Raw genomic sequence first — 21,126 nt, forward strand, 5'->3', positions numbered from 1 at the left:
ATCCGGACCATGAAAAGGAAATAACAAGAAGAATAAGATTGGGATGGAGCGCATTTGGCAAGCACTCGCAGGTTATGACTAGCAGCTTACCGGTATCGCTCAAGAGGAAAGTATACAACCGTTGCATCTTACCTGTACTCACCTATGGGGCTGAAACGTGGAGGCTAACCAAGATAGTTCTACTTAAGTTGAGGACAACCCAGAGGGCTATGGAACGAAAAATGGTAGGGGTAACATTAAGAGATAGAAAGCGTGCAGAGTGGGTGAGAGAAATAACTCAAGTTACCGACATTCTAGTGGAAATTAAGAAGAAGAAATGGACATGGGCAGGACATGTAGTGCGAAGAGAGGATAACCGATGGTCGCTGAGGGTAACAAACTGGATTCCAAGGGAAGGAAAGCGTAGCAGGGGGCGGCAGAAAGTTAGGTGGGCGGATGAGATTAAGAAGTTCGCAGGGGTCAAGTGGATGCAGCTAGCACAGAACCGGGTTAAGTGGAGAAATTATGGGAGCGGCCTTCGCCCTGCAGTGGGTATAATCAGGCTGATGATGATGATACAAACGGTTCTTTTTGTAGCGTAAAGCTGCACTATGCGGGTCAGAGCCGAGTTTTGCGTGAGTGTGCGACGCCCGTTATGCGCATGCGCGAGAGCAATCCTACTTCAGTCAATATCCTTGACCCTTCCGCGAGGGAAGGGAAGAAAACACTTTGTCGTCGTCTTCTCGTAACTATGTTAACGTCCCCAGCATCGGAAATTTCTGCGCGTGGATGTCCTATTTTGTAGCCACAGCTGCTGCGCTCTCCTCTCCGCCGCAGCAGCCGGCGTGCGCTCCTCTCCAACGCGTGACCTTCAGCCGGAGCCGTGGTTACAACAGTTCCGCCGAGGGCTACTGCGCATGCTTTACGCAACGTATATCCGCATAGCAAAGCTAAGCCACTGCCAATTTTTGTTAGACAAGCGCTTCGCGTGGGCGTTGTACCAAGGAGCCTTACCGTCAGAGGAAACAGTGTAAGTGAGAATTAACTATTCTGTTAGTTCGTTAATTTTAGCAGTAAACATGTCACAGTTTTGTTGAACATTGCGGTCATCAAAACCAGGGAGGAAAGAATGAAGGAATGTGCCAAGCTAACTGATAATAGAATCAAAATCTTCATTTTTGTAGTTCGAAATGGTTTTAGTCTTTTTTCCTGATTTGTGGTCGTCAAATGTTTATGCTGATATGAATAAGAGGATAATCGCTCAAAGGAAGTAAATAAGTGATGTTCGAAATAAAATCGGGCCGTAATCTAGCACACTATCAGCTACATTTGGTGTGGCTCTGGTAGACTGTGCTATGAGTTGACTGAAAGAGAACAAGGCGCACAGGTCGAGAAAATCTTTGGCTAACGTGGCGAAAGGAGGTATGATAATGGGATCGTTATTCCAGTGTAGGTTCGAATTATTGAACTCGCCAAGCAAAAACAAGGGCAAGAATGGATGGCGGCTTAGGAAGATGTTGATTGCGTCGTGCAGTTCTTTAACAAAGGAGGTGGAGTGAGTAGTAGCAAGATGAAATGCGCCAATTATAATGTTTGGAAATTTATTTCAATGATTGCCCAGACTATGTTAAAGTTCGTAACGATACAAATGTGCTGAGAATGTACGTTTTTGTTAATAGCCTGAAGAACACCGCCACTTTCTCTTATCGTACAGTCGCAGCGATAAACTGAGTAGCGATGTGCAGTTAAGAAAATTTCATGATCTCGAACATGCGCATGCAAGCAAGTTTGAGTAAGTACTGTGATACCAGGGTGTCATGTGTCTACTCTGAAGGTGAACGGGTCACGTTTGTTTTAATGCTTCGAATGTTAATGAACAGGACAGACATGGGGAATCACGATTTCCTCTGCACGTCGCGGCACGCTATGCATAGGGGATGAAGCACACAGCTGCGAATCAGCAGACAATGGAGGTGACGCACATTCTACTACGCTGTCGTTTTCATGGTCATACATGTACAGCTTCTTGTTTACTGATAATTGTTTGTAGTGCAGATGGAAGAGGAGAACCCCCGGTAAATTCATAGCAAATGCTATTAGTTTATTTCGAGTATGGCGGGTCGCGGATGAGTAGTTATCCCATATCGCAATGTATTTTTCTTTTAGCTTTTTGGGGACGGATAACACTTTTTCTTTTATTTTGTAGTGGCTGGATTTTGCAATAATGGGACGGCATTTACCAGGTGAGTACGAACCGATGCGATGAGCCCATTCCATTGCCAAGTCCGATAAATTGACAAGAACACTTTTTAGTGTGTTGACGATAAGGGCCTCAGATTCTTCCCACGGCTCCCGAGAATCGCGGAAACCATCAAATATTATATTGTTTCTTCGTGATCCGTCTTTAAGGTCGTTAAACCTAGACTGCAAGGAATCAAGCTGTGTGTTACAGATTTTCAAAGATTCCTGGAAACATTTGAAAGGCTCCTCAAACTCATCAAGAGATTGTTTTTTATCAAGAGCTTCCAGTCTTTCTTCAATGCAGCCGATCTTGGTTTTCATATTCCTTGGCTAGCTGTGATTGCTTTAACATCGGCGGCCAATTCTGATTGACACTTTGAAGACTGAACAGATCGTAGTTGAATATCCTTACGGAGCCTAAAGAGTGCCGCCATTTGTTCCGGAGATTGATTAGATAATATCTGCGTTTCGTGAAGTGAATCTGATCGGGTGTTCGGGCCCAGGATTACATGCGATGTCGCCACAGCAACGTAATAGCACATACATATGAAAATACTCGCTATTAATTTCAAAAAGCACTTTTGGGCACGGGAGCCGCAACAAGCAGATACCATCGCTCTTCTTAGCATAAAAGAAAGAACGCTCAAATACCTGCGAAGAGCAGAAAGGCGGAATGCAGGCCATGCTGCTGTTGCTACTCCTGTGCCCACTGGAGACAGTTTCGCACTGCCAGGAGTTCAAATAGGTGCTGGGGGCTGACGTCACCGTAGATTACGTATATGCGCCGTCGGGTCAGCTCAACTGGCTGGGTGGATGAATAAGGGCGTAGTTATCAGGAAAGGCGTTGACGATCAAATACATTCTGGAATGGCTGCTGAGGAATCGGAACCATAGCAAAAGAGTGGACAGGAACGCCTGTGAGGAGCAGAAAGGCGGAATGCAGGCCATGTTGCTGTTGCTACACCTTTACCCACTGCAGATGGTGTCGCACTGCCAGGAATTCAAATAGGTGCTGACGTCACCGTATATGGCGTATATGGGCCGTAGGTCCGGCTCATCTGGCTGGGTGAATGAAGCAGGACGTAGTTATTAGGAAAGGCGCTGACGATTCGTAGTGAAATACAATCTGCACAGGCCGCTGAGGAATCGGTTGCAAGTGCTGATCGTAGCAAAAGAAACGCCAGGAACGTCGGCGAAGAGCATAAGGCGGAATGGAGGCCATGGTGCTGTTGTACACCGGTGCCCACTGAAGACAGTGTCAAAAGTGACCATAGCAATAAAAACGCCAGGAACGCCTGTGAAGAGCGGAAATGCGGAATGTAGGCGATGTTGCTGTTGCTATTCCATTGCGCACTGAAGACGATGTTGCACTGCCAGGAGTTCAAATAAGTGCTGGGGGCTGACGTCACCGTAGATGACGTGTAGGGGTAGTTGGGTCGACGCACCTGGCAGCTTCGATGAAGCAGGACGTAGTTATCAAGAAAGGCGTTGACTATTGGTAGTTAAATACAATCTGCACAGGCCGCTGAGGATTCTGTTGCAAGCGCTGACATCAGCAAAAGAAACGCCAGGAACGCCTGCGAAAAGCAGAAAGGCGGAATGTAGGCCACGTTGATGCTGGTACCGTGGTGCCCACTCACCTTATGATGCAGTTTACAACACACACATTAAAATAAAAATTTCATTCAATTATTTCTCGAGTCTAGTAATGATCGCTTATTTCTAATTGCTTTGTCTCCCTTTCACACTTGGCACTTTCTCGCACCGAAACTCGTATCAGGTCCAAAAAGAAAGTATATTCTAAAAACATGCACAGTGCTAGCAGCGAAGAGACTATCTGTCCATACACACATAACATCTTCATGGCTATGTACTCCTAGGTGTGTTCGTTCCTCCTTGATCTTGCTCTCAAAGAGTTGATGCAGCCTGTAACAAAAATCTATCAAAATTGCAGCAAACATTTTTTCCAGTCTCTTCTCTCAAACTTCGTGTCTTCAACACGATATTATGATGTGGGCCAATTGTAGCAGCCGGAGCTGGTGTCATGGGCCTATGAAGTGATAACCGCTCGATCGCGGATAAATAATAAAGGTGTCTCTCCGGCCTCAGGAAGCACTATGAATGGGAGTGTAGTAAAAGCAGAGTGCAGTTCTCTAAGCTAGCGTAAACTCACACGAAGAGCCATTTCCGGTTTCGTCCAACTGTAGGTGCAAGGACAAGTAGTGTGGGGATGTTCGACGCAGCAGCTGCCGCCTGCGCAATCGCCTCTTTTTTGTACGTGTTTCTTTGGTGGCTTGGAGGAATTCGGAAGCTTAAGAACCATGAACAGGATGGGCCTCAGCTTCCTCCGGGACCGGCCGGTGTACCCTTCCTGGGATGCTTGGATATATTGCTGAAAGGCCCGAATGCCAAGAAGGCCTTCGCTTTGTCCTCCACCTACGGATCCGTTGTCAGGTAGGTAAGACCTTAGATTATCGCTTAGTCATCTCGATCCATTTTGGCTTGTTGCGGTAAGACGTTCGCTGCTTTCTAGAAACAGGTGAGTTTGCAGCTTTCAGATAATTTCAAAAGCACGATTCGCCTGGGACTGCAGCGCAGCCATCAAGACAAGAAAGTATGTTTTACTACATCGCTTGTCTCACAGGAAGTTCTCCGCGCACGTACTGCACCGTAGCTGCTTTCAAGCAGCCGCGAAATAGCAGTGTGGAAAGCAATTCGCGAAAAAACAAGCCCTTTACATCTTTGAGACGGGGCAGAAGACAAGATCATTCACTGGTTGGTGCTTACAACTGTCGCCGCTAATCGTGATAAGCACCTCGCGCCGCCAGCCATCATCCAGCAACACTCGTCATTCACAGCCCATTTTATTCTCTTTTCGCAGAATCAAAGCTGGTCTATCCCAAACGATCATCTTGAACGATTTGAACTCAATCAGGACGTACTTGAGTCACAAGCACTTGCTTGATCGTTCACCAGACTGGGTGCAGGGTGCAAGCATAGACGTTGGTAAGTTGATCTATCATGAGAGAGGTTCTCTCATTGTTTCCGACTACAACTGTCACCTACTGATTCTAAGCTCATTCTCCCAATAATAACAGTCAAAATAAGCAAAACGAAAAGTATCACATATAAAACTAAAATATTGTCACGTAGTGGTGACGGAGTCGACGACACAAATGAAGGGGTCGATGATTGCACTGAAGAAACTCTTTATTTGGGCTGACTTGCGCCCGCAAAAGAACTAAGCAATTCATCGGCGGCGATAGCAAGAAACGTGCTCGTCGATCGTCGAACAAAGAATGCTCGTCACACTCGGCAACGCTCAATTTAAAGTCTGCACAGAACAATCTAGATAACGTCGCAAACAGCTACCAGGACGGGCTGGAACATTGTGGAAAGACACCCGAGTGGCCGGAACCTTCGAGACAGATCTCGGTGCATCTTCCGCTACAACAAAACTGATAAAGGTGTGACTCGCGACATCGAGCATTAACAATTACAAAGATTACGGAACTGATACGCGGTCCGGAATCAGAGTGATGAGCCTGTATGACGGCGGCTGTTAAAAAAACAACAAATGCTGTTTTGAAGGTTTCACGCCAATATCTTGGCGCGAGTTTTGTGATAAGTAATGCGTTGTTTGCAAGCGAAAATGAGGTGGTCTCCACGCAACAATTCCGCACACAGCAACGCCCGAAAGTTAGTATACAGGATGTAGGCAGAAGATGGTGACATTCGTATTTTCAGAAGGATGCACTGCCCACATACCAGCAACCTACCTAAGAATTCCGGCACGTCCGCAATGGACGTCCGCATGCATGTGCGCTGCCAACGCCGCCAGACCTGTAGAGCTTCCGTCTGCCTGATCCTACTCCATATACATTTACCTTCGGATGAAAAATATTTAACGATAGCAACAACAATAATACAGGCACAAATCTCTGAACGCATGTAGCTCATTCCAGGCTGGCACCATAATTAAAATTACGACCTGCGCGAACTCGCGCATGGAAAGTGCAGCGCAGTTCATTTAGAAAGAAGTCCTAATCAGCGAAAACTTTGGCAAATTTGGTTCAGTGCAAAAAAAGGACGTTAACGTAGCCGCTACAGCCACTTGCATTTTTGAGTTGATCATAAAAATTTCTGTCCACACAAGACTTTCAGTGTTAAACATGAAGAAAAAACGCAGCCTTCTTTCTTTAGCTAGCTTACTTAGCAGTCATCGGTTGAACGGTACTACTGTTTCCTGCTTATATTTACACCAACGTTACAAACTGAAATGAGCGGAACGTGCAAGATCAAGCCAGCTTTACACCGATGTCTTCTTTGAATACAGTCTAACACGAAACCTCCTGGGAAACGTTGTAGAGGACTGCTGACAACACAAAGCGTGGTCAATATTTTTTATAACGTTTTTTATTGTCTCGGTTCAAAAAAGGACTTGTAAATAAAAGAACGACGGTAATGGGCCTGACTTAGGAGCGGCATTTGCATTGCAGCGCGAAGCTATCAAATGTGTGCCTGATTTGCAGTCTTGGGTACCTGGCCGAATTTCATTGCCACCCGATTCCAATTTACTGATCCTAAAAAGCTATGGATGTCGTATATCATCTCTCGAAACATTAGGTTGCCAATGAAGGACGCCATATTTTGAGATGTTGTCAATTATTGTTCGCAATCTTGCAAAAATTTAAAAGCTTGCATTACAATTATGTTTATGTTTTGAAAGGCAATGATTGACATTCATAAAGAGCATACAGCATTAGGAGTATATTTTGCATCTAACTTGAGTTGGAAAACGCACATCAATTATCTTTGCAAAAACTTTCTTCAGTTGTAGGTGTACTGTCACAATGTCGCAGCACTGCCTTTAAAATGTAAAGTTAAGATTTATTATGCATTCTTCCATTCCCATTTAACTCACTGCAATTCAGTATGGGCTAGACGACAAAGACTAATATGGATAAATTAATCTTGCTACAAAAAAGAATTGTTTGTCTGATTGCTAACCTTGAACAATCTTGTCCCACAACATATATTTTCGAATTATAACATTATTCGCATCGACAATCTGTGTGAATTCCGTCTTCTGCAAACAATGTATTTTTCTTCCACCAATGCCATACCATATTAAACAACATTGGCAGCTTTATAATTGCGCCATACTTCGGTGGACGCAAGGAAACGTGATATATGGACAATACGGAGAAATAAAGAGCATTAGGCAACAGGTGAAAAACACAGAAGGTAAAAATCGGATAAATTCCATGGAAAAGAAACAGTGTGTGGAATTATACCGAAAGTGGAAAATGCAGATCAGGAAGGAAGATTTCTTTGATAACTCAAGAGGCAGTGCCCTACTTTTTGAAGCTAGATCAGGGTGCCTTAGAACACGCAGCTACAAAAAGAAATTTAACAATGGAGATGACGCATGTGCTGTATGTGGAAACTCCAGTGAAACAACTGACCATATTATACTCGAATGTAATGGTATCCATCCGGAAGTTGGTGCAGGCGCAATCACTGTTCCTGAAGCTGTGGGGTTTAGAGATACCAGTGGCCGGGTGAATAAACCGGCGGTGGAAACTAGCAAAAAACGACTGGAAGATTGGTGGCTTAAAAGCACAGAAGTGACATAATGTTAGTAATGTAGGAACAAAATTTAATAAATATAATGATGGTTTAGTTAACCATTCTAAATCAATAATTAAGATATAGGGAGAAAAATGAGCATCATAGCTACTGCTACAACCCGGTTTCAAAGGGGACGCTCCTATATTCCATCCATCCATCTACCATTTTTCGCAACAACTACAAATTGCAGTCTTTAGCTCATAGCCTCCTTCGCACTTTGAATGGAAAACACTGCTGGCTTTATCAGAAAAGAACTACTGAGCTATTTTGTAAAATTATAAATGAATATATTGTGACATATATGCCCTGCATCGCTGGAAGTTGAAGATGACAACGATGTTGGTTTGTATTGTTTATCTGTGCGTTATTTGCATGATTTGCATTAATGTATCAATCTTATATTTTTTCTATTTACCTTGCAGCTATGTTACTTCTGTACGGAAAATGAATTTTTTATGCTTGTGTCTTCCTGGTGTTTCTTCTCTGCTATATATTGCAAGTTTTCATTGTTTGTATATATTCACGGTTGCATTTTGCTGTCACGCTTGCTGTGCACGCCATGCCTTGCAACGGTTTCCTGGACTTAGCTGCTCGAGCAGCTTTTATCGAGGAAACCTTAAGCAAAACTGGAACATAAAGTGAATTGATTTGAATCTAGGATGCTTTAACATGCTACGACTTCGCTTTAAAAACGAGCGTAATTCCCATCCTGAATTGCAACCCATGAGGTGCGCGTGTCGCACTTATCTTACTGCATTCTACTTCACAGCTACAGTACACATCTAAAGGAGCATGAAGGCTTTTATCTTATAAAATTAAAATGTGTTTCCGATGAAAATGAGCATGCATAGAACAAATTGCCATGTGTTTTGTTATGCATGTAAGTTTTTTCAAGGAAGCTTAATCTGTTATCTTTATAATAGCTGGGTGTTTCTGATGACTCCTGTGCCTGCGCCTAAGATAATGGTGTTTTATTAAAACATTACTTATATTTCAGCAGCAACTTACATCTCTAGCGAGTTGAGTGGAAGCAAAAATATAATAGCTGGTGATAACGCTCTGTAGTGCCGGAGTTCTTAGCCTACTTGCAACAAGCATCCAGTCACCGAGAATCACCTAAAAAGCTGCTCTTTTTCCTGATCAAATAATATTTCAGGTGTGCAGTAGCTGCTTCTTATAGAGGGCCCAATCAAAAGGACTCTGCCTACTAACAGATATCAGTACTCATTTTTAAAGCGGCATGTAGTAGACACGCCTTCGCAATAAGGAAAGAGGAGCTATAAGTATACCATTTCGAGCTTTGCGTTTGAAACAATATAGCAATATTCATTTGTGCAATCTAAAGCACTTAGTATCCGTGTACTACCATCCAGGGAGGCTTTTAGGTAGTTTAACTGATCATGCATATAAATATTAAGCTACTTTCGAGCGACTAATTCTCACCATATGAAAGCAAATAATCGAACTTTTCCAACACATATGATGATGAAGCTGAATAAAAGTAGCTTTTTCATCTACATTTTCATTGCAAGATCAAAACTCATTCTCTGCATGATTGTTGCCCAGAAATTTACGAATTATATTAGCTCTTTCTGACTCTTGCTGTACAATTGCTAATAGATTCACGCATACGTCACTGCTACCTCAGACCCCGTATGGTCTTCCCACACTTACTTAACTGCTACCTCAGAGCCCGTATGATCTCCCCACACTTACTTAACTCCATGATTGCAATCGTGGCACTGCCTCCAAGCCATGTCTCTATGTGCCATGATAGCACCAGCCTTACGTTGATTGCATTTTTCAGTAAAATATTTGATGGCTCACTGAGGAAACCTATGCATAGAGCGCCAAGCCTCGTTTCAATGAGTATATTGTTACGTGGTGGCATGAGCAGCAATGGAACACGGCAACACAATAAAAACAGAACGACCTGATGGCATGACGATGAAATATGCTTTAACGCCAAGCGGGCCTAGCGCGAGCGCTCCGCTCCACGCCGCTGTCCGCTTCGTCGTCTTCGTAACATGACCCGGGGCCACCGAGAGTGACCGTCCCGATCGACTGCTTGTAATCCAATGCATGATGTGACAAATGAACACAGTCGGAGGACTCGGAGATGAAATGCTTGCCACCGCAATGAATGCGAAGATGGGATTAATGCTTGCCCCGGAGCATCAAGTTCAATGTTCCCCGTTTGCCGAAAGCCAAGGCCCATGGACGCGCCGGACGGCTTAGGCGGAGGTGCAGTCGTCGCTCGAGTGGTCGTGAGGTCGCTTCGTCGTGGGGTCGGTCGGGATCGGCTTTGGGCTCATCCTGGTCGTCGTGTGTTGTGGTCAGGGCTGGAGATGCGGCTGAGGAGAGTAGCTGGTCGGGTCTGTGCAGAAAGGGCTGGGGCGGAGCTGGGCGGCGATCTTCAGGGGCTTTCGGCCGATGGACCCGGCGTACGGCTGTTGTCGACGGTGCAAGGCGAGGATAGGGATGAACCGCACCTCCAATCAAATGTTACGTGGTGGCTTGAGAAGCCATGGAACACGGCGACACAATAAAAACAGAACGACGTGATGACATGACGATGAAATATGCTTTAATGGCAAGCGGGCCTCGCGCGAGCGCTCCGCCCCGCGCCACTGTCCGATTCGTCGTCTTCGTAGCAATATAATATTTTCGTTGCCTCTTTTGTGCTCCAAGAGCAACTGTATTGATAATGTCATGCTAATTTTGTCCCTTTATCCCGGAGTCACAGTCTTAAAAATCAAAGTCAACGTACAGCGCAGCCATTCGGCTCAATGTCGTGGCGTGTGTTACGAGACAAACACGCAGCCTGCCCGGTAACGTGCGAGTAGACCTACTTGACTCTTAAAAACACAACTTTTCTCTCGTAACAACTGGATAATGATAGGGCTGATTGTGTGTCATTGTAAAACAAAATCAAGCTCAACCGCGCGATGATTCTCACCTCAAAACTGCAAGCAAGCTTCGTTGTATGCTGTGGCCAAGAAGATAATAAGGAAAGGCAGTTACCTCTGTAAACAATGTAGTTGAAATCGCTTACCACTTACAGCGAACAAACACTACCACTGCGCAAAACATGCGACAGATAATGCAGCTGGTGATACTCGTTTTATGTCATCAGCAGCTACGAGAATTGCTTAGACATGACGCTGTTCACAAAGAAGTTTTAAAATCGTTTGAAAGGTATCTGCTCTGGTGACGGCGCTGTTCACATACGCTGCTCCAGCTTGGCACATGAAAATAAGGTGCAATCTATAGCTTATATTCTAAAATTAGATTTCACGGTTTCTGCAGTGGTAGTGGCGTGAAAATAACATTTGTCAATCCAGATCTTTCACGTACTGCAGTCAGTGGCTATACCTCAGAATGAGGGAGTGTAATGGCCAAAATGTAACACAAGATACATTTATAAACAAGACGTTGTTGTATGTCTTAGGTTTTTCCGCATATAGAGGCAAGAAGTGGGAAGTGAACAGACGCTTCTCCCTCAAGCTTCTACGTGAAATGGGATACGGCAAGCCAGGCATGCGAGCTATAATTGTTGTGAGTATTAACGGGTTCCTTCCTTCATTATCCGCGCATTTTCTTCAGCATCCGTTGGCGTCCATTTTTTGGAAAACATGTGAAGCACTCCACGACTTTTCTAATGCGAAAGCGCTAAAACACAATTTCGTGATGCTCAGTGAATTGGCCTGTTCGCATCATGGAGCAACAGTTGGTGCCTACGTTCTAACAAGTAAAACTTACTCTAATTATGTATTGGCGAAAGAACAAAACTAACTCGCAGTGGGGCGAGCAAATCAGAAGTAACAGCCACTGCTTTAAACTTCTCCTCCAGAAACACAGCGTTTCACCAGACAATCTCTCGTTCTACCCTTTAGGTATCGTCTTTTCCAAATTTCAGTCATGCTCAGATCAGCCCAGATATACGAGCCGTAGGCCTCACGGATATGAGAGACGTACTTCGCTGTGTCGCCCTTTTAATCGACGGCTTCCATATACATAAGAACCATGGTAGAATGACAGGATGAAAACAAGAACAAAGGCAAAATCTCCAAAAGAGTGCCATCAGATGAGCACGGAGCAAGCGCGAGAAAATGGCGCGAGATTTGAGCCACCTCTACAGTATAACAAACAACGTACGTGTGAAATGAAAAAAAAAAAAACGCAGAAAAACACAATGCTCTGAAGCAATGAGAGACCTAATGCGAACGCACTAAACTCTGCGTGCGGTTGTTTATCGCCTGTGATTTTTTTAGCATCGTTTATGTCCGAGTTAGAAGCACACAGAAAGTTCTTAACCCCACTCCGCGGTGGTTTAGTTGTTACCGGGCTCGAGTACTGTGCCCAAGAATGCAGAACCGAATTAAGGCTACTAACAGAAGCTTCGAAAAAAAAATAATGAAGCTAAAAGTAAGGCAATTAAGCAGAACGTTTTGCTGGGCTAGTTGGTTCATTGTGACTTGAGTGAAACAGCGCGTCCTGTCCTTTCTTCGCTTCGCCTTCGGGCCTCTTTCGCGCTGTTTCACTCAAGTCATAAAAGTCAGGCGGCCGTGCATGGTGCAATGCCAGTGCACGTTAAAGAACCCTCGGGGGTCTAAATTATTGTAGTCCTTCATTACGGTGTCTCTCAGCGCCTGAGTCGCTTTGCGCAGCTAAATCCCATAACCTAAAGAAAACCAAAATTACCTAACCCTTTATGGGGGGAGGGAGGGGGGGCGGATCGAAACGGCGGTAGACAGTTGAAACGGACTGTAATGGAACGACGATAGCCTGGCACATCTCTTTATTATTTTATGGAATTACTACACTTGTGGTAAAGCAGGCTATAAAAAAACGCTATTGGCTTAGTGAAAAAATAAATACGGTAGTCACGTCCTATCGGATTCCCTGAAAATTATAGGATTAGTACACGAAGTGGACAGTAGCGTGCTATAGTCCGGTCGTAATATTTCCACCGTACATTGAATAAGATCATAACGATATCTCAGGCTGCCCCGTCATCCATGCAACTTCCTGTCATTACGATCAACCTATGCTGAAGGTATCCAGGATGATTCTTTCTCAGTCAAGTACTTGTGCCTGTTCTCAAGCTCGAAAAAGCGATAAAACAAACAGCGAAACAGTACTAGACGTTATGATCAATTTTTGTTTGAAACAGGTTGTTCGTGAATTCACCCGTTTAACTTCCACAGATAGTAATACTCTCGCCCTGATCTTTTAAAGTGATGCTACTCCTGACAGTGTCAATTTCTGCAAAGTAACATCTTGTATTTCTGGTCACCAGGCCAAAAAATGTTCCATTTAACAATTCGTACCTCGAGTACGAGTTAACACTGCTTATAACGAAATCGTCCAATGATATGAAAGAAATTCGGCAAGAAGAACTTATGAATCTTTTCTAGGATTCTTCACGTAAAGGGCCGAAATGCTAGTTGAAGGTAAATTGAAAACAAGTACGAATCGGCTGGTACTATCAATCTCACTCTGGAGCTGACGCATGCACTAAAGAGCGGAATACAGACATTTGAAGCCTATTAACTAATGAACTTCTTCACGCCCGATATCCGGGAGCGTCACCAACTGAGGATGTGTTATCAATAGCAGTAGCCGACATAGGCATTAGCGAATGACTCGTAGGAGGGTAGAATAATCGCCCACTATGTTTCCTTTGCTCAGACTTGTCGCTTCAAAGTGGATAACGGGGACTTGAACTAGACGGTCTTATATCCAGGTATCGCGTCGGAGGTTTTATCAAAATGCGCAGACAACAAACAAAGGGATTGACGACGCCCACAAATAATCTCCTCTGGGCTTATTTTTGCCCGCAAGTAAATCAATTTCACGCAGTTGAGGATAACACAAATCCTGCTCTGCGGTCACCGAACTACAAAACGGCTGCTGGTGCTAGTAGCGCGCAATTTAAAGTCGACAGGAAAACACCAAGAGATAAAGAACAAGTATAACTAGAATTATCTAGAGCACCCTTCGGTAGGTGATTGGCGAGAGCGCTCGACCTGGCAACCCGGGTTTGAATCCCGCCAATTTTTATATACTTTCTGATATTAGTGTACGTTAAAGAAATCTAGGCAGTCAAAAGTACCCTGATTCCTGCACTGCCCCTGATAACCTAAGTCTGTTTTGGCATTTAACTTTCTAAATCGTAAACAATCACAACCATCTTGAATAATGTGGAGGTAGCCGTGCGTAGCTGCGATCCTTCCTAATAAATCTTGGTGCAGCTATCGCTCCAAATAAAGTGATAAATCCACGTCCAGACGACTGTGAATAGGAAAAGCAGAAAACTTCGCACCGCTAAGTAGATTGTTCCTAGCGTTACTAGAATTCATAACGTGCCTTTTTGCAGCATCAAATATTAACTACAATTGCGCGTGCCTATTTCTATGTAGCATGCTCATGTCATGGTATATTACCGCTGTATGCTTAAAATATATATGAATTAATAGAGGAGCACTATAAAAGCCTAGGCAAATAGCAAAGTGTATGTACCTAGAAGAATAGCATCGAGGGCCGCCGCAAAATGGGAACCAATAATGCTGCACCATCGATGTCATTAAAAGGAAACGGGGAGAGTAGCTGAGAAGACGAATTACCGTCAGGTGCGTCGAAAACCTGCGCCCCCCCCCCCCCCCCCATATTGGGCTACAAAAACAAAACCATGTATACGCAAAACTCCGATTACGCCGACGGTATCCAAATCTTGGAAAGACACTCGATAAATGTATCGCAATCCATATAAACAGGCAGCTAATGACTTGAAATCCCTTATGAACAAGATATTTCCTAAGGTATTTATACTAAAATCAGGGGAACCTTCAATTTAGCGAAAAACCAACCACGTTTACAGAAAGGGTTATCTACCGTGATATTCATACTATCAACTAGATAGAAAAATTCCCGGGATATAACCAACCGGTACACAAAGCATTCATTTATCCAGAAAGCATTTGAATTAGTCGAAATCTCTACAGTTATACAGGCATTGCGAAAACCAGATGTAGATGAATCATATGGGAAAATACTGCAGGATATCTATAGTGGCTACAAAGCAACGATAGTCTTCCATAAAAAAAAACAAGTGAAATCTTATAAATGAGTTTAGGAGGGAGACACGATCTACTCACAACTATTCGCAGCTTGCTTATGAAACTGCCAGAATCTTGGATTAATGGGAGTAATTGATAAAGCTTGATGGAAAATACGCCAGTTGTCTGCGATTTGCTGATCACATTGCTTTCATATGTAACTCACGACGGGACAAATTGCAAATCTGGATTGATGACCTAGATAGAAAAAAAAATGGAAGTAGTTTAGCTCTCGTTAAACCTGGTAAGTTGTGCAAGCAATACTGCAATGGTTGCACATAAGGTTCGGCATGTAGTGGAGCTGCTGGTGGAGCTTGACGTGCGCATGCAACGTTGGACCTTGCTTGCATCGCATGCGGTGAGAGAGTGTGATCCGGGGAACGCCAGGAGCTGTCTTACGCTCTTCACACCGTTTTTTCTGTCTGGCAGCATCGCGAACTCTTTCTTTCTCAAGCCTTTTCTGTCGTTCTTCAGCAGCGTCCTGAGCCCATCGTTGTCCCCTGGTTGCATTCCACCGTTCTTGGTTACTCTGATTCTTCTCGTCCTGCTGTTGATGACGAATCATCACTGTCCAAGCCATTCTGAAGACTCCATGCAGGATCACCAGACGTACAAGTGTATCGAGGTACACGACGCGCTCTTCTAGCAGCGGCTCGCGCTCGCTGCTTCGCTAGCCGTTGTTCACGTTCTTCAGCAGTCTCTGGAACCCGTTGCAGTTTTCTGGCTTCGGCGCATTGCCGATGCTTCTCCTCGTAAGTGCATCGCAACTGATTTACTCAGACACCAACTCCTATTTCTCTGTTTCCACTTTCACTCCTGTTAGCGATCGTCTTTTTATTAAGGCGCAATTCCTTACCCTGGGCAGCGGCAGTCCGTCCCTTCGACCCTGAGTGGTGCGTGCCGACCACCGCTTTGGTGCAGGTGCCTGGATTTCGACGCGCGCATGCAACATCGGACCTTGCTCGCATCGCATGCGGTGAGAGAGTGCGATCCGGGGAACGCCAGAAGTGCGAAGTCCGTGATGACGTGGGTGAGCAGTACGTCAACACGGAGAGCGGACGCTTGAAAACTATGTGTGAACGTGCGTGAGCACTCCCCCTTTCCTTACGGCGCAGTTGGAGTGACGACGCAGCTCAAGGTCAAGCACGGCGTCCGCCGGGGACACGCGACGGCATGACACCTGGCGCAGTATTGCTTACGCAATAAATGCATAAAGGTAGACCTTAACCTTAACATGCTATAAACTAAGTTAATGTTCAACAGCGTCGGAAATGAGCAGCAGTTTACAATAGATAGGCGAATATGTCTACTTAAGACACGTAGTAACCGCAGATATTGACCACGAAAGGTAAATAACTAGAAGTATAAGATTGGGATGCAGCGCATTTGGCAAGCACTCGAAGATTATGACTAGCACTTACCGACACTGCTCAAGAAAGAAGCATATAAAATTAGCATCCTATAACGGCACTCATCTATGGGGCTGAAACGTGGGAGCTAGCAAAAAGGGTACTACTTAGGTTCATAACAATGCAGAGTGCTAAGGAATGAAAAATGCCAGGAGATAAGGAGCCTGCCGAGTAGTCAGGGAAATAACTCGAGTTATTTCTGTTCTACTAAAAATCAGGAAGAAAGGGCCATGATCAGCACTTGAAGTGCGTAGAATTGGTAGCTAAGGGTAATAAATTTGATTTTAGGTGATGGAAAGTTTAGCAAGGGGCGGCAAAAGTTATATGGACGGATAAGGTAAAGACGTTTGCAGAGGCCAGCTAGATGGAGCTTTTACAGAACAGGGTTCATTGGAGGGGTATGGGAGGGGTCTGCGTCCAAGAGTGGGTATAGCTCGCTGCTTCTGCAGATGATAATACACGCTTTAGTGTTGTGCCCTTAAGTGTAGAGCACAAATACCCCCGATATTTTGACTAGAATGAAATCATGCGAAGTAAATCAAGAAAGTTTATTCACAGTAATTTTCAGACACAACTTAGATTGCTTGAAAAAAAGAGCTTCAACATGCGATAATTAAACTCATATTGAGGGACATGATGCATAACCTATCTGTAAAAGGTTGGGGAAAATATTTTTGCACAGCATTTCATCTAATAGGCGAACAACTCTCTAATATATTTTTAGTATTTAGAGGAATGGGGATGATGGACACAATGTCCTTGAAGGATGTTCACAAAGGCCCAGAACTATTGGGCGAATGCAAATCATGTTTTCTTTTTGTACATTGACTGTTAACACATTTACATGCCTCTCCGGTTGCAAACCTTCTTCAAACAATCTATTTTCATTGCCACCTTCAACATGTTGTTATCATGCTTGAAACGGTATCTCCGAAAATGTAACTTTTAAAATGATTTCATAAAACGATATTGACAATTGTGAGATTTAGACAGTGCAAGAAAGTCATGCCTATCAACCAATGCATCAGGACAGCTATGTCTGATTTTTTGCACGTTGCTTTGCCGCTTCTATTTTATATTGCCTAGCCTAACTTCAATATGCTTGTTTGTCGTTGCCTTTAAACACTATTTTCAGTATCAGTACATTAGGACGAGGAGAAGCGGTACTTTGAGAGCTTTGACAGATATACATAGATCGCCTTTAAATATAATTGTATTCATGTTCAGATTTTATCTACCACAGAAGCCATGGTTTCATCTACGGTTCAAGTACACAAGCCTGCGCAAACACCTTCTGAAATATCCTGCCTCGAAGTTCTGGAATTTTTGGTTAGTTATGCAAAAGCAGCCGCGTGTGAAATCGTCACTACTTTTGACGATAGAGGCGAAGAGATTATTTAGAACATTTGTGGCCCTGAGCAGTTATTTCCACGTTGTTAGAGAATGTTGTATGTTTTGAGCGCCTCATCTCAAATGTCGCTCGCCTGTTTAAATACTGTCGGCGCAAGCTGCAGAGATTTTGTTGAGATAACCGCCAAGCAAATTGATACGAACGCCACCGCCGAGCAGTTCATTCTATTTGGAGGCAACTCAGCCCAATAAAGGACTCGTTTTAGTGACATCTCTTACTGCCGTTTTGTTGTGCAAAGCGTTTTCACACTCCGTCGCAAAATAATTCTACATCAATACCTTTCACACATGTAGCGAACAAGGACACTACTATATTGAGGATATTGTAAGGGCTCGTTGGCAGGATTAGGCACCCAATTTTCTGTCTCGTGTACTAGATAGCTTAATAACGAAACAATGAGACTAGAACAGCAACCTGCGAACAATACGACCTCCACTTGTTTCGACTCAGACCCACATTCGCTTGCAGGAGGGGTGCGAGCAGCTCGTTACTCGCATTGCCGAGGCTCAAGGGCAGCCGCTGGATCTTCTTCAACTTGTTCTTGCCAGCGCATGCAACAACATTGGCGCTCTGATATTTGGCTGCCGCTATTCTTTTGACGATTCCAAGCACCGGGAACTGGTGAACTCCGTACGAGACGAGTTCATGCTGAGTCGGAAGAAGAGCATGCTGTCCTTTTTGCCATCTACGCTCATGAATTTCGCAAAGCACCTGCCCTTCACGACAGCAGCCGCCGTGCACGGGACTATGGAGTCTATCGAAGCTTTTGTGGGGTGAGCTGCACTCTTGTTTCTGGTGCGCACAAAAGTCGGACTATAGAAATAATGAAAAATATCACGCCCTCCATTTTTCAATGTGCACGGCAGGTGGACGAACTTGTTTGACGGCCACAATTCAAGCATGCTCTAAAAACGAATCATGACCTGTCTGCATTTGAAAAGACTATTTACATTTCATCACGGACATCAAATTTGCGAACATTGCATAGAGCGCTGGTAGCTCGCGCTCCCTGTACAAGTCTGGGAATCATTGGAAAGGAAGCGACCGCCTCAAGGAGTGGTCGCAGAAGGATGCGAAGTTTTAAATGCAATATTTTCATTCTCTCGTAAAAGAAAATAAGCCTGGTTACAACTGTGCAAGGCAAATAAAGGCTGGATAGGATTTTGCATCTCGTTTTGCCTTAGCTTGGTCACACCCGACCGAATCTTGCCGTTGACAGAGTTTCACCTCCATTTACTGCCCGATGTGCGTAATCGGATACAGGTGCTAAAAGTTAGTACAAAGAGTGCCGTTCTCTAGAAAAATTGCTGTTTTCGACTTCGGTCTTGTGGCCAAAAAATTACGAGCATGATTCTATCAAGTGTTAGATTGCTGGTGACATGGGCTGGCTCTGATCGACCACAAGGTTATTTGACGTCATGAAGCCAGATTACAGCGAATTAATGGAGCGCGCAGCCTGCATAAAGATTAAAGGGACTTTATGTCTGGAGGCCTACCACATAATGCGCTAGCTTAAGACTGCATTCTAATGTGTATGAATGATTTAATATAGGTACAAATTAAGGCCTTAGGTTTGAAGTGAGTGACGAACTTTATTCAACTAACGGGCATTACAAAAGTAGCCGGCAGATGGCGCCACTATGACTGTTGCTTTATACCCCTAAAAGAGGAGCTTATGTGTAACTCTTGCCTTTATTCTCAGCCCTTTGTTTCTTTAGGAGAAACAAGAGTTCGTGCGCAATTTTCCCAAACAATGCAAGTGCTTCTACTGTTGTACAACACTCTGTGGACATGTTCACTGACTCATATTTCAAATCATAATGGGAATACACGTTAGCTAAGGGACCGGAAACGCAGACGCCATAATGTCCTCGCAGGGACGAGGAGAGAATGTGAAATACGTACATACGTACGCACAAATGTTAGCTGCAAACATAAGAACCTACCAAGAAATAAGATAAAGTCTTAAAGAGCGGGATGGCAGAAATGTAATGAGTGGTTGCGTTAACCTTCAGACCTCTAGATGGCACAGTACTGAAATGGTGCGCTGTTTTCACGTTTGCTTTCCATGCCGATAGTGCCCTAAATTTAATTGCACACAATGCATAACACAAGCGAAACTGTCGCTACATAATTAATAAACTGTTAAAGCGTCGAATAAAAACGACATTGATTCATTTCCGGCAAAGAATTCGAACAAAAAGTTTTCTTTGCAATATTCCTATTCTCAGCATTACGACAAATGAGAGACTGCAGAAAGAGTTTTGCAAACACAGCCGCCAGACATGTTCTCACTCCTCATTGATTTCTTGCTAGTTATACACCTTTACAAAATCAGTGGGTCTTCTGCGTCACGTGCAATTTCTGTGCATCTGCAATGCGTTATACTTCGTTTCTCAACATGCCGCGGTCGTTCGCTTGCTGCCGAAGACAGGATCCCTTAGACTGCCTGCGAACGCCTTTGCGGCTTTTTGCATACGAGAAACATTGTAATTTGTCCAAAATGGAAGTTCACTTGAAAAAACAGTAACGATAGAACGCGGTGATGGGCAATAACGGAGACAAGTGGTCGGCGTGCTGACTTGCAGGCTGACTCCCCCTCGATTCTTCGTTTGTGTATTTTCTTTTTACGTCATTGTAAGTGGAAAGAAAACAATAATATGGTCTCTGCACATGCACTTATATGAGTGTACTTCGCTTAAAATCAGTCTCACATTAGTCCGTTTTCTCGCCAGGGTGGCGAAGTGGTTAGGGCGCCCGACAACTGTGCTAAAGGATGTGGGAACAAATCCAGGCCTAGGCTGCCGCTTTTCGATGGCGGCGAAAAGAAAGGCGCTCGTAAACTGTGCGCTGTCAGTGCACGTTAAGAAAACATAGGTGGCCGAAATTTCCGAAGACCTTCACTACGGAGTTTCTCATAGCTTCAGTTGCTTTAGAAAGTTAAGCCCCACAAAACAAACCAAATTTAAACCATTGATCGTTTTTATCACTAGTGGCGAATTACAAATATCCAATGACCGCAATCTTGCAATGCTCTTAAAGCGCGAAACGAGACATTACATTAACACCGACAGACAAATGACTAACAAAATTATTTTGGAGCCCGCACCAGCATTTTTTGTGGAATGATACCTGAGAAGACTTCATTTTTGATGCTTTGAGCATCTTAGAGCTAAAATAATGTGAATCATTTTCTAAACCTTGACAAGAGATGCAAGCCATTGAGGTTGCTTAAATTTTCGAGCAGCGGAGGTTGTCTTCTCATCTTTTCCCATTAAACAGGATTCGTATGCAAAACTGCGAAGTTTTATCTTATTGTGCTTCGTCGAAA

The 21,126-nt window shown here is 44.1% G+C and overlaps 1 protein-coding gene across 3 annotated transcripts in view; it reads left to right on the plus strand.

Moving 5' to 3' along the window:
* Positions 1–819: 819 nt before the first annotated feature.
* Positions 820–21,126, plus strand: part of LOC146177596 (cytochrome P450 2B9-like) — a 30,776-nt gene continuing 10,469 nt past the window's right edge. For 2 of the 3 annotated variants that reach the window (XM_084580512.1, XM_084580513.1), the window contains exons 1-6: positions 820–1,009; positions 2,186–2,222; positions 4,428–4,674; positions 5,102–5,226; positions 11,306–11,412; positions 18,264–18,568. In XM_084580512.1, coding sequence (XP_084436638.1) covers positions 2,204–2,222; positions 4,428–4,674; positions 5,102–5,226; positions 11,306–11,412; positions 18,264–18,568 — 803 coding nt within the window. In that variant the 5' untranslated portion in view covers positions 820–1,009; positions 2,186–2,203. The remainder of the gene's footprint in view (positions 1,010–2,185; positions 2,223–4,427; positions 4,675–5,101; positions 5,227–11,305; positions 11,413–18,263; positions 18,569–21,126) is intronic. The other variant, XM_084580514.1, reaches the window with a different exon arrangement.

Source organism: Amblyomma maculatum, chromosome 10, assembly GCF_055883805.1.
Source record: "Amblyomma maculatum isolate TAMU_Amacu chromosome 10, ASM5588380v1, whole genome shotgun sequence".
In the NCBI taxonomy this organism is placed as follows: domain Eukaryota; kingdom Metazoa; phylum Arthropoda; class Arachnida; order Ixodida; family Ixodidae; genus Amblyomma; species Amblyomma maculatum.